This window comes from Apteryx rowi, unplaced genomic scaffold (genome assembly GCF_003343035.1).
Source record: "Apteryx rowi isolate R43461 unplaced genomic scaffold, aptRow1 scaffold_60, whole genome shotgun sequence".
Taxonomy (NCBI): domain Eukaryota; kingdom Metazoa; phylum Chordata; class Aves; order Apterygiformes; family Apterygidae; genus Apteryx; species Apteryx rowi.
The window spans coordinates 202,824-216,380 of NW_020450872.1; the positions used below are offsets into that span (position 1 = coordinate 202,824).

General features: G+C 35.7%; 1 protein-coding gene across 7 annotated transcripts in view; it reads right to left on the minus strand.

Moving 5' to 3' along the window:
* Positions 1–13,557, minus strand: part of DCAF6 (DDB1 and CUL4 associated factor 6) — a 97,367-nt gene that overhangs the window by 54,103 nt on the left and 29,707 nt on the right. For 6 of the 7 annotated variants that reach the window (XM_026083379.1, XM_026083380.1, XM_026083378.1 and 3 more), the window contains 4 exons: positions 12,596–12,781; positions 8,107–8,220; positions 6,914–7,049; positions 5,164–5,378 (listed from right to left, as the gene is read on the minus strand). In XM_026083379.1, coding sequence (XP_025939164.1) covers positions 5,164–5,378; positions 6,914–7,049; positions 8,107–8,217 — 462 coding nt within the window. In that variant the 5' untranslated portion in view covers positions 8,218–8,220; positions 12,596–12,781. Of the gene's footprint in view, positions 1–5,163; positions 5,379–6,913; positions 7,050–8,106; positions 8,221–11,002; positions 11,397–12,595; positions 12,782–13,557 lie in introns of those variants that run through there. The other variant, XM_026083376.1, reaches the window with a different exon arrangement.

Below are 13,557 nucleotides of genomic sequence, written 5' to 3' on the forward strand. Positions count from 1 at the left end.
AGTTAGTTCAACAGCTGGGCTGACAATTTGAGAGCAAATGCAAAACCCATTGATGTGAAAGCATATTAAAGTGTCAACTTTTGTAAAGCCAGCATATCCTGGAAGACAGCTCTACATTCATTCACTTCTATTCAACTTAAAACAAAGCTGAAATAAAGATGGCATTTATCTGGCAAGAAGATATTATGGATCATATTCTGTGCCTAGATAAGAAAAGGATACATAGGTATCTGTTATTAACAGTTGTTCACAATTCTCTCCCTCTCTCTCTCTCCCTCCCTCCCTCATAACTGGGCAATAAGTTCTCCACAAAATTACTTCACACTAGATTGACATTACACAGAAAAGAGAAAAGTGCGGAACCATTCATTTGCCATATCATTTCTCTGGGTTTCTCTTTTTTTGTTTCCTCCTGTCTCAATAAGGTAATAGTATGACTCAGCTGGACTTTTTCCTCAGTTCCATGACTCTACACCCAGTTATGACCAACAATACTTACACTAGCAACAGTAGCCTGTCACCCAGTAAATACAGTATTGCCAATGCTAGGGAGAGGCCACAAACTATTAAGCTAACAACACCACAAGCCTCAGATTTGTAACATTTTGTCTGGACTTCACTTGCTTGGAGCTTTGTTTTAGCTCACTTAGCTGTAGCAGCGATTGTCTAAGATTGTCTAATGACCAGGTGATTATTACCTAATTCACTCTAGCATTGCTTAGCTTTGTACAGATGGGTGGCATACAACCTCTTGTGAATAGCTCTGATATACACAGGAGTACCAAGTGATCACACTGTGTAAGAAGGAACTATCTGTGACTGCAGAGTAATGCTGCAGYGCAAAGGAGTACAGGCATGGGGTGACAGTAGAGGCCTTGCAGCTGTGGGCATAGGAGGATACCAGAGGCACCTTCTCAGCAACTCACCAGTGGCTGTTTACCAATCATAAGGTAAAGGTAGGACCTGAGCAAAAACAGTTTTAGGGGTAACAAGAAGGACAAAGAACAAGTATATGAAAGATAAAACATGCCACATATTGGCAGACCAATAAAGAAAGAGTGTGCTGTAAAACCTGTTAGAAAATACATAAAAATGGCCCCCAAGCCAAAACGACCCTAAGATAGAGGAGGAAAAAAACATCAAAATCATGCTTCTCCCAGCAAAGAGGAAGAAGAAACCTCCACCATTAACATCACACTCCTCCCAGTGAAGATGGCAGGATGCTGACAACTCAAGGCCCCTATCCCAGACTATAGCCAGTGAGCTCAGGACGCAGAAGAACTTGTAGAAGGGTGAGCACAACACCAGAAAAAAAGGAGTTGATCATCAGTCTGTGTGTGTGTGTGTGTGTGTGTGTGTGTGTGTGTGTATGTATAAAGGTATTGTTAAAGAGAAGCGTTTTACATGAATTAGAAAATTTAGATGGAGGGGTTAGCATCACTGTAACTAAATGATAATGACAACTGTTTGTTATATTTTGGTTACACTACTGAAACTTTTATTTAGCCTAAACAATGAATTCTTGGCTTCACATATAAAGCATGTTCCCCTTTTGGCCCATAAAAAGACTTTGACAGCATCAAGTCTCCTTGAGGTAAAAGATCCAACTCTTACTCTGTAACTGGATAACATCTACTCTCATCAGATGCTCTCCTCCAAACTCTGCTGTAAGTGGTATTACATTAAAAAACATCGCTCTGGAGCAGTGTCCTACACCTCCTGGGGCTAAACCCTTCGCATCCCCTCCTCTCTTTCATTTAATGATAACTTTTAACAAGAGTGTTGATACTTGATTTCAAGGAACATGCTTTTGTTGGCATGGAAGATAGCTGAGAGAACACACCCTTAAAAGAGTGACCTGCCAACACTGCTGGTACAATAGCCTGATGTTCACATACACACCTAGTTAGCTATTTTGCAAAGAGGGAAACTGGACAAGAATGATAAAATATTCTAGGTATACCATTCTCAAAATAAGTGTCACAGCAGTGACACAGCAGTGTTAAGATGCAGCATGTAATCAGTTTCATGAGATGGAAAAGAGAAAAGAAAGGCTAAATTAGTACCTGCCTGCAATGCCTGAGGTCTCGCACAGGAAAATCAACATGCTTGTAGCTTAAGCAAATAGTCTGCTCCATACGCTTATTTTAAAATTCGGCAACGGCACTCAAAGATCAATCCCAAAAAAGAAACTCCCAATCCTGTTAGACACTACACGCACCAGTTTGGCGAAGTCACCTGCACAGGACTCCATCACAGGACTGCCATTAAAAAGAAATCTTTTTTTTTCTACTTGTAGATGTAAATTTTATATATGATGTTATACATACAAAAGTTACATGAGTTCTGCAGAACATTAAGAAAAAAAGCTTGGAAAAGACGAAATATATTCCCACAAAAGTGAAATAATTTTGCACTTACTTTTTAAAAATTTTTCAACATTTGTACCCAGCTCTTCTCCATGTACTGCTGCACTAAGAAGTTCATTAAAAAAAAAAAAAAAAAGCACACACATGCATTCCTCCTCTTTCCAATAAGGGCCCCAAATCATAGTTTATTAATCTTTAATTTTTATTGACCTGGTAATAATATTCTTTTAAAAGTCACTTTGTGAAAACTACTGCATGTTGGTGATGGTTGAAAAGACCATTTTACTATGGTCTGGTAGCCTACACAGTGTAAAATGGTAGTCTCAGTCAAGTCTATTTGAAATAGTGCCAGCATCACAAAAAAAGTCAGAACACAATAAAAACGTCACTCCTTGACATTCTAACTGGGAGTTTCATTAAGTCAACAGAAGGTAAAATGACAGGAAAAGAAGTGTTTTAAAACCTGCTGTAATTGTGACTTCTTTACCAGCGTACTCCGACTTACTAAGAGTTCCTACAGGCTAACCGAACAGAGTTAGTGTATATCCTCAGTTTCAAATTTTTTCTTAACTAAAATGAAGTACTCAAATGGGCTTGGAGGGCAACAACTATTAAGAAACTTTTCATACATCACAGTATTTATGAGTTCATAGTGTACCTTAACTTAGTCATGCTGATTAACAATTAAATATCTAGTGAAGAAAGATCTTTGCAGAATTAATGTTATGCTGACCTAGCGTAACCTGCTAGGGATAGAAGTTTTTATTGGATTAAAATACTTAAGCGTGACATACTTTGCAGATTGTGCAATCACGTGTCTGAAATGTTATTGTTTACAAGAAGTAGATACAAAGCTTGCAAATTAGAAGAAGGAAGAATTGACTGGTTCTTTGAGAGGCAGAAAAACATAATGAAATATTTTCTACAGATGAACTTATTTTCAGAGATACCAACAGATTCCTAAAAACGTCTTTGTTGATTTTTCTTGTTATTTTTGTCTTTAGAGATGCACTATGGTATTACACATCTATTTCTAAATCTAGAGTAGGATTTTAGATTTGTAAACAATTCCAGAACTCAATCCAGCAGAACAAAACATTTCCGCCAGTACTTTTCATGTGGACAATAAGTTCCAAAATTAAAACATTCTGAATGCTACCATAATAGAACACTTTCCTCCAAGCAAAAGAGCCCAGTAACCAGAATTTTGATTTGCTTACAACTGTCTGAAATAATGTACATCTACTATAAATACAAAATAGGAAAAGCATTTTTCACTATAAATCCATTGTTCAAAAGTTCTGTGTTTTCACAGCATATTAAAAAGCAAGCAGCAAATAACTACTCAGAATTCTGCACCTGTACCATTTACCAGTCATTTCATGTCCAAGTGGTTGAAAACAGGGCAAGTCATTAGGTACGGAGTACATGAATTTTGTTGCACAATCTACTTGCCACATCTCAGGCTGTGAACAGCAACTTTCCCTTGGCCTCAACCTACTACTGAAGGGTGGGGAAAGATTTTCTTTCCTGTCTCATATATATGGCAAATGCTACACTTTACTTACAGCTAAGATCCTCTCTCTGCTTTTCTCCACATGTCCAGACCCAACTATAAAAATAAAGGAAGCTTTCAAATTGTTTTTATAAAAATATCCTCAAAGAATTGCATTGCAGAATTTCACTGACATTTCAGAAGACATTCTCCCTTAAAAGCTATTGAATGTGTTTTAAGGTATCTTGGCTAAATTTTCCTAATCTCAAAAAAGAATTTCTTCAATTTTATACAATTTTGTTGTGTTATACAATTGTATTACAGGTGTAGAACACTGAGGCAATCTTTAGTCTGCAGGGATTATGCAAGTCATCAAGGTTCTCGGTGTCAAAGACCTCATCACATAACTCTTCTTTCAGCAACGGTTCTCCTACTTGAGCTTCCCCCAGATGATACAGTACTTCTCTCCAAGTGCAGTTAAAACATCAGTTGGAGAGCCAGACATGAAATATATGTATTATATTTTAACACCCAGGTGATCTAGGATATTAAGTTCCACCAAAAGTCTCAAGGAGTTAGAGACAGCAAAGTTGAATTCAAAACTTCACCTGACTCATGCCATTAGTGGGATTCATAAATACAAAGGGGTCTAAATTATCACAGAAATAAAGGTAAGAAGGGATCTGTGATTCTCATTTCAACACTGGTACCCCAAAGTCTAATCAAGCCTGAGAACAAGCAAGGATTTTCTTAGAAAGCAAAACAGTCCAAGATTCTACCTGCAAAAAATGCAGAGTGTCAGTATCCAAAAGACACATATTTGAAGTACAGACATACCTCCCATCCTGTGTGACTGAACCTAGTTATAGAAAGATGATGGCTAAGTATGAGTCTCTGTAGCTTTGACTTAGTTGTAGAATATATCAAATTGGGAAGAGGATGGAGAGAATAATGCTAATTGCATGCTTCCTGCTACACTGTAGTCATTACACTGAAGTCAACCTGTTCTACATGTGTCACTGAATAGTCACAGTAGCACATTCTTTTACTATTAGCCTGCACTGGACTTCCAGTATAAATAAAACGCAGACTGTATTTGTTTGCCAGTCATCTGAACCAGTTAAAAGAAATCAAACAAAAAAACCAAAAAAATCCCCAAACACTGTAGACATTCTATAAACATTTTTAAAAATGTTTGAGAATGCAATGATGGCTCAAGAGTCATTTCAAAGGGAGTACAACTGGTAAGACTACCAGAAAAATACCAAAACATGAAAACAGGTCATCCTAACCACTTGCCTCTTCCCGTCTCTCTTCAGCAGAAGGAACTTTAAGTTCTCGTGCTGTGTCATCCTTGGGATCAAACAAGTATATGTAATCTGAAGAGTAGCTAACAAGGATCTCTTGACCATCTTCACTATAACACAGAGACGTCACTCTGCAGGATTTGTTATTGAGATGAGGAGGAACAAATCGTGCCACCATTCCAACAGTGCCCCGACCAGCATAATTCCCTACATGAAAAAAAAAAAGACAGACAGAGAGAAAGAGAGAGAGACAGAGAGAGAAAGAATAACACATTTACCATTACAAATTTTCAGCTACGCTCTTTCAATATACTGTTATTTAACAACCAAAGGAAAATGACCAGAGAAAAGCAGAGTATCCTGTAGCTTCTGAATTCTGTTRAATTGATTCTGAATAGCGATGGATCATCTCTAGCTAGTATTTCATTTTTGTTACATTGTATGCACATTATTAACTAGATGAATACACAAACACATTCATATGTCACATACTGATCACATGATGGTGTGTGTATACTATCTGTAAAATGCAGTACAAATGGAACCTAAGAACATTTACACAACAATAATTACAGATCACCACACAAATTAGGAAGGAATACATTGTATAAAACTTTGAAAATTTACAGACATATCTCCCCTCTTTTCTTCCCAAAACAATCTAAAAAATACCAGTTTTTCTTCTCCTTTGTGACCAAAAAATGCTGTCCTTTTAAACTGCCAAGCTACACCAATACATTGGACTTATGCTTCCCCGACAACTCACCTCCATTCCACACACTAAGCAATCTTAAATTCTAGAATTAAAAATTTATGAGCAGATTAAAATTATCTTAAAAAGATCTAACACCCAGAAAAACAGGTTGTTCCAAAACCCTTCATTTCTCACATAGCCACTTCTCATGTGGCACAGACACACACATGTGGCCACAGACAAGTTCAGAGTTTATCATCTCATACTGCATAAGGACTGAAACTGAAAGTCTTAAATGAAAATCAGCAGCTTGCTCACTACTGATGAGTCATGGAATATCTCATGGGGGGGGTGGGGCGGGGGGGGAGAGCAACAAGGCTATAATAAATATACCCAGAAAAAAATAAAATTTTTGAAATGTTGTCTTTTCTCTCCTCTTCCCCTACAGGCCTGCATATCCAAATTCATCTTGTTGCAGTTTTGTTACAATACAAGAGAAGGGATATTAATTTTTTTTTATTTATTTATTTTTAATTAGAACCTTAGGCAAGCATCCGAAGCATCCTGGTTTCTAACTAAAGATGTTGCTACCTAAAAGCAACAAATTATGTTAGATACAGCAACAACTACTGCAAAATTAAATACTTCATATAACACTAAGATTTCTTCCTGTAAGACGCAGCATATTCCAGTGTAGCAGAGTAGAAGGTGGCAAGAACTTAACTAAAATATGGGTGGACCATTACAGGCTGCAATCCCTAGCTTTTTAGAACCTTGCAATCACATATTCCAAGACAAAAGAGGAGACATTACAGAATTTCATTTTCTGCATTGAATATATTCTAAGATGAATGAAGAGATTAGGTTTTTACTTACCTTAAGATTTTTCTATCAGCAAATATTAGAGTGAAAAGAACCCATTATTAAACAAACAAAGATCTCAGATAAAAACATTACACTTCAGTCATTCACCATTTATTTTGAAAAAAGAATCAGAAACAGGAACTGCAACTGGTTAGAAAAGTTTACTGTAAGGTATGGTTCCTACCTGTTGCTCTTGTACCAAGCATTCGCCGATCATATATTCTTACTGAGCTATCAGAACAACCCACAGCAAGATAATATGGGATTGGTGGACAGATAGCAACAGAAGTGGCAGCACGCCGGCAGTTTATTAAAATATCCTGGAACAAACAAAAATACTGCATTTAAATAATAGTTCTGAGTGTCTGAGGTATAACTCCTGTTTTTACTCCAGGACACAGCCTCATTATTCAAGGAGGTGAAGATTCTGACAATCAGGTCTGGCCCTGTGAAGATAGATTTTAAATACATCAAACAGAAGAGCCACTGCATAGAAGGAAAACTATCAGAGAGAAACATGGCATGACATCAACTTAAAAAAACCCAACCACCAAAAAAACCTAACAAATATTTGAGGATAGATAAACATAACAAGCACAGATTTATAAACTGGCTTGCACACTGGATTTTCTTATGCAAGCATAGATAGCTATTGAGTAGGTACAGCAGCAAATACACAGGAACAGTCTAAACTAATCTAAAGGATTAGAATAGATTTGGTTTATGGGCAGGTAATTGGATAGCTGAATTTACTGCAATTAGGGGACAAAGAAACTCCTAGAACTGGGAAATGTGCATAAATCAGATTAATTTTAATCAAGAACACAGCATGCATAATTCATATGTTGGTGTCGGTTCTCCTCCAATTCAAAACTAAAATTGTTTCCGAATTCCAAACACTGTGGACAAAACTAATACTTTACCTTCTAGGGAATAATACAAGTAACTAACTTGACCTAGTATAATTCATTACCAAGTATTTTCTTATCATATTATGGAGGGACAAAGGATGCTCAAAAGCACAAGGCTGCAGCTGGTTTTCAAATTTAAGATCATTTTTTGCCTCCAACTCTGCACTCTATGGTAATCAATACAAACCAAACTAATAGGTTCAATTTCAAGGTGGAATCTTTTCTACCACATATGAAGCATGAAACCAAAATTCATAAACTATAAAAACTCCAGAGACTTTTATTTAAAAAAAAAAAAAAAATCCCCAAACTTTTTTTTTTTTGTTTCTTGGGAAATATGTTGTCATCTCCACCAACGACCCTGAAATCTATTACTTCTAAAAGCCTTACCAGGATTCAAATCCTATGTTTGTATGATGTACAGCTCTACATTTAGGTCATCTTTATTAAAAGATTTCACTCTTACATCTTTACAATCTTCCTTTGCGCAACTTGTTTTGATTCGAGTATCAAACCATCTTACAGTGCCATCTTCACCACAAGAGAGGAAAGTATAGGGATCATTTGGTACTGTCATAATCTGCCAAAAAAAAGAAAGAAAGAAAAAAAAAAGAGAGCTAGAGAGTATTAATACTTCTAGAAATACCATTAATTTGGAAATAAAAGCATCAATATTTTGATGTAAAGACTGTGAAGCAACTATGACTCCCATCAGGCTTTCCATTGAAATAAATGAAAAATGAAAATTTTCTGATGCTTCTTCATTTTCAAGAAAAAGTTTGAACTACTGAAATTAAAACAAACTGTGCAGTATGACACATGAGATGAAATAAGTAATATTTATAGGTCAAATCTTACAAATACTTCCATTGTCTTGTAATAACTAACATGCATTTACTACTATCAGTTTTCAGATAAGTAGTCAGTTTGCTGTGATAATTCAACAGAAGCTCAGTTTATTTTCCATGAAGTAATGCAGGACAATAACAATCACAATCAAACCCCTCAGAAGTCTGAATCACATCAAAATACTAAATGGCTTTTATTCTCATTGATCATTCCTTTGCATTCAAGATAGCCTCCCTGAAGCAGTTATGCATTCAAGGATGTTAGTCTGCCCCTCAATCCATTTTTTTTCCTATATTTTTTAAGAGATCATTATATTGCATCATTTCCCTGATCTCAGCTTTGCTCATACTAGGGATGTCTCAGAGAGGATCTCACTGAAAACGTTTACTTTGTCCCGAGAACATCGTTGAACATGGTATAACATAGTAAACTCTTATTTTAAGGAGTCATGGTTTGTTTTTGTCCACACTATTTCACAATAGGCATGTAAATGTGCAGTATATACCTGCACTTGCGCATGCCAATTTATGTGTGCTGTTTAAAAATATACAAACTACTTTATAAACACTAAAATAGAGAAATGGAGAGATAGACACTCCAATAACTAACAATTACTGTTAATATATTAAAGTTAAAAAAAGCACACAGTGTATAAAAAGAAATCCTTTTCTATCTACTGTATTTAACTTTAAAAATTGAGCTATACAATAATTTGATTGTATTGAAAAGATGATGGTAAGAGTTATCCATTAAGGTACACTCTCTTTCTAAAATGCAACTAATAAGCAGCAAAAAAGCCATTTGTCCGAGTAAAAATAAACTTTTAAATAGCTTCATATAAACTACAAATTCTCCAGAAACATTCTAAGCACTTCTCTCTCCATCTCTAGTCTCTGTTCTCCCCCAGTTGTCCRATTATCTCACAGTTCATAACAATCTACACACATTTCCATAGTCCTCTGTTGTGGTGTGTTTTGTTAATGTCTGAAATTGCCACAAACTCCAAGTTTACAGGGCAGTATAAATCTAATTCACCATCAAATTTAGAATTAGTATCTCAAGGCCAAGTTATATTAGCTTTTCTTATTCAGAAAATCCAATGAGCCAAAGTTCTGTATTTAATATGATGTTGTGGTTACATAGAGCTGGGCAGTAACATCACCAAACTTCAAACAGGCTTTCCCACTCCAGAAGCCTCTCACTGACAAAGTTGCACTATGTCAGAAGTTAAAGCAGCATCTCAGTTCTTTGCTTTCAAGAACTGCTCTTGACTCCATTATAATTTCATATGCCAAGACTCAAGAAAAAAAAAAAAAAAAGCTCGCCATGCCACACAATATGTACATTTAATGTTAAAATACAAAATAGGTTTAAGACATAGTAACAGAAGTTATAATCTTTATAAAAAGTACCTTTCCCTTCCAGAATGTTTTACCAACATATCTTACCAACAACTTTTTTGAAGATAGCTCAAACTACTAAGATTCAGACATGCTCAACAAAAACATGAGACAAGCAAGAAATGTCTAGTTGAAAACATTTCACCTTGTTCTTTATTGTCAACTACAATAGCACATACAAATCTGCTCCCTTCTTCACCTCAGGGCAAAACAAACTAATATAATTAACTTCAAAAAAGATGCTGTGGTTAAAATAGTGAATGTAGTTTATGGGACTTGGAGACATCTTCCATTAACTGTATTTAAAAACAGTATAAACAACCACAACAGTATTGTACTACTGTGATTCAAAACAACAGCAAAACACTGCCCTCTTGTTAACATTACTTGTTGAATAAAATCTTCTCCATCACTACCACCTTGACTGTGTAACACAGCAGTCAAATTGCCGTATTCTCTTCAATTAATGATGTTGAAGAAGATTACTATATTCCATACAGTTACTGTTTAATTATAACTATCCTATAAGGACAACAATAAAATTTTCATCTTGTCTTCCTAGTTTGTTCGGCTGCTCATTTTTCTTCTAAAATATTCTTCAAACTCATTGTCTCTTGTGACAAGCTTAATTTGTTCTACCTCACAAATTTACATTTAACATCTAGTCTAGCAGTTAGCAATGTGCATATCATTGTTACTGATGACAACAACTTGCAAAAAAAGGACCGACACCTCATATTAAAGCCTCTAAGTGCTACGTTCTACCTAGTGTTACTAATCCTGATGCATAAGCACAACTGGCAACCACTTTTATTGAATTTTTCCAGTTTGATCATTGGTTTGCAGCACCACCTGGTGTCAGTCACTTCATGTAATCCACCAAACAGTTGGTCAACACAATCTCAGACAGACCAAAATTTAACAGATTGCCTCAAACTCTTTCTTTCTTTTGTGGTACTCAGAGCAGCTTACTCCATGACTCCAAACTTCACTCACTCAAACCCACTGCTCTAATAAAACTCTTATCACTGCCTGAAGGTCTCCTCAGTGCAGTACTCATAGCCATTTCCCTGTTCCCAAGCTCAAAAACTTTGTATATATTGTAATACTCACAGCTAGTTGCCCAGCAAACAGAGGTACCAGCTGAGCATTAACTGGCTGCCCCTCAAGACTGTAGCCCAAGCAGCAAAGAGGCTCTCATTTCCCAAGGCAGCCAGAGGAAACGAACTGACAGACATCGGTTCACAACTGAGCAAGCTTCATCTTTAAGAAACAGCATCTTGGCCTCCAGATGTTCTTATGAAAAGGCTGGTATTATTCGAGATACAGCAAACATCCAATCAAGTGGCAGAATCCACAGTGATATAGAGCTTTCTATATCTAGTAAACTTCAGTGAAAACTGAGGCAGTTTAAACTTCTGATTGGGGGCCATAAGGATTGAGGCTCTTCAAAGAAAACAGTAGTTTTCTCAGTCAAACCAAACACATCTCAAAAATAAAAGTAGGTAGTGTGAGCCTGGAATGCAGAATGACATACTGAAAAACTGAAAGCAAATACCTAGACTGCTTGAATTAATCTCAGGCAAAAAAAACCACATGAAAACAGGTACAGAGTGAACACCACAAGGTTTGCTTGAATGAGTTACCCTGCAGACAGGAACTGTTTTTGACAAGTCTTCTAATTAAACGTGTGTAATTACAACCTTAAGGACACTTTTGCTGCATGATCAGAAATGAATTCTGGCAGTGCTTCAGCCATCTTCTTTTCTCACATAACTTCCCCCCCCCAGCCCCCAAATTTGTTCATATTTTTAACAAAGTATTCTAAAAATCTGTGTTCACTTAACATATAAAGAGAGCGATTTAAAAACTTGCTACGAAACGTGAGCTAAGTAGTTACAAAAGCAATGGATATGGGATTTTTTCCCCTCAGTGTGCATGTAATGTGTGGGTGTTTAAAAAAAAAAAAAAAAAAAAAGCCAGAACATCTACAACCTAAGAAGAAAATGTATCAATCCTATTTCAAGCATAGTAAGTTTTACAAGCAGCAGATTTTGCTAGCATAAAAAAAAAAAAATTTTTTTTCATCCTAACTTCTTCAGTAACACCTTGCTTCTGCACCTCCCAGTTAGCATGAGCAAAACTTCCAAAGGAGGATTGAAAACACTTGCTCTAAACTTACACAAAGACTCAACTAAAATACAGGTTTCTAAAACTGTAAATACATTTTTCAGATTATTCACACATGCTGAAATACAGGCATTTCTTAAAAAGATTTAAACTGTGAAAAAAGGGATTAAACTATCAAAATGTTAAGTTTGGGGGAAAAAAATGCAAAAATATAGCCCTCTCTCATAACCTGCTTCAAAAAGAAGTTTGTAGCACATTTTAAATCACTTTTATTCTACAGAGGATTATTTAGGGAAAGTTTTATCCAGCTATTTATTTTCAAAGAAAGTGGTCTCAATGACACTCATCTTTGGAAAAATCCTCCATTTAGACAACATATGCCTCTTTTAAAGCCATATCTCTAAGAGAAGGAAAAAAAAAAAAGCAAGAAAACTAAAACTAAAAGAAAACTAAAAATCTTTAATTCTTGTGAAGCACAGAAATAAAGCTTTCATTGTCTGATTAAAATCCTTGGCAACAATGCAACAAAACATGTACTACACCTATCTTAAAATTATCTTATACTTTTCAAGGTACCTCATAGGTAGTTCCATAGTGGCACGTATACTGGCATTGCCTGTTGGTCTCCGCATCTTGTTCAACATTAGTGTAAAAAATTACTCCATCTCCAGAACAAGATACAATTTGTTTGTCATTGGTGCATGGCAAGAATTTTGCACTAAAAATATTTGCCCTGTGTCCTGAGCGAATGGTTGTTAAAACCTAAAAAGAGAAGAAGAAAGGCTTTATCAGATTAATATTTTCAAAGCGAATAAAGAATGAGAAAATAATAAGGATTCCAGTACTATAAAACTTCAGTTATGTACAGGTAGCCAGTGATATATAGTTTAATATTAACAAAGAAGCTATTCTTAGAAGAAATTTGGTATAGAGAAAAAGTGGTTCCACAATGGACATTCACTTGTGCACTTTCCCAAAGTGGTCTGCAAAATGAAAGAACTAGAATGCAACTGCCTAAAGAATTTGTCTTATTTTTAAAAAGGTTAGTTACATACCATGTCAGGATTCTCAAAGTAAAACATTAGTCCAGGGACCAACATGTCCATGAGGAGAGATTTAAAATATTGGAATACTGTGGGTCAAGGAGAACAAAGCATCCTAATCCAAGACAACTTTATAATGATGCCACCCTCAAAATAAAAGGGAACTGAAATTTATAAGGAAAGATGCTTTGAAAGCAGTCAAAAATAAATAAAAATCTAAGAACATTATTGCAGGGCAGTAAATAGTTGCATTAGTCTCTCTTATTTTTTAACAATAAATTTAACACAATGAATGTCATCCACCTATAGTAAGGCAAAGCAGCATATAATTTATTTTACCATCACTGTTGTTTTTATATACTTTGTGCTGACTCTGTATTTCCTAACATACTTTTGATTAGACTATTAAAACTGAAAAAATTCTGTGTGCTTTCCTGTGCGCTGGCAAACATTCCAGACTTACCTTATTTATCCCATCTGTGGCAGTTAAAGCAA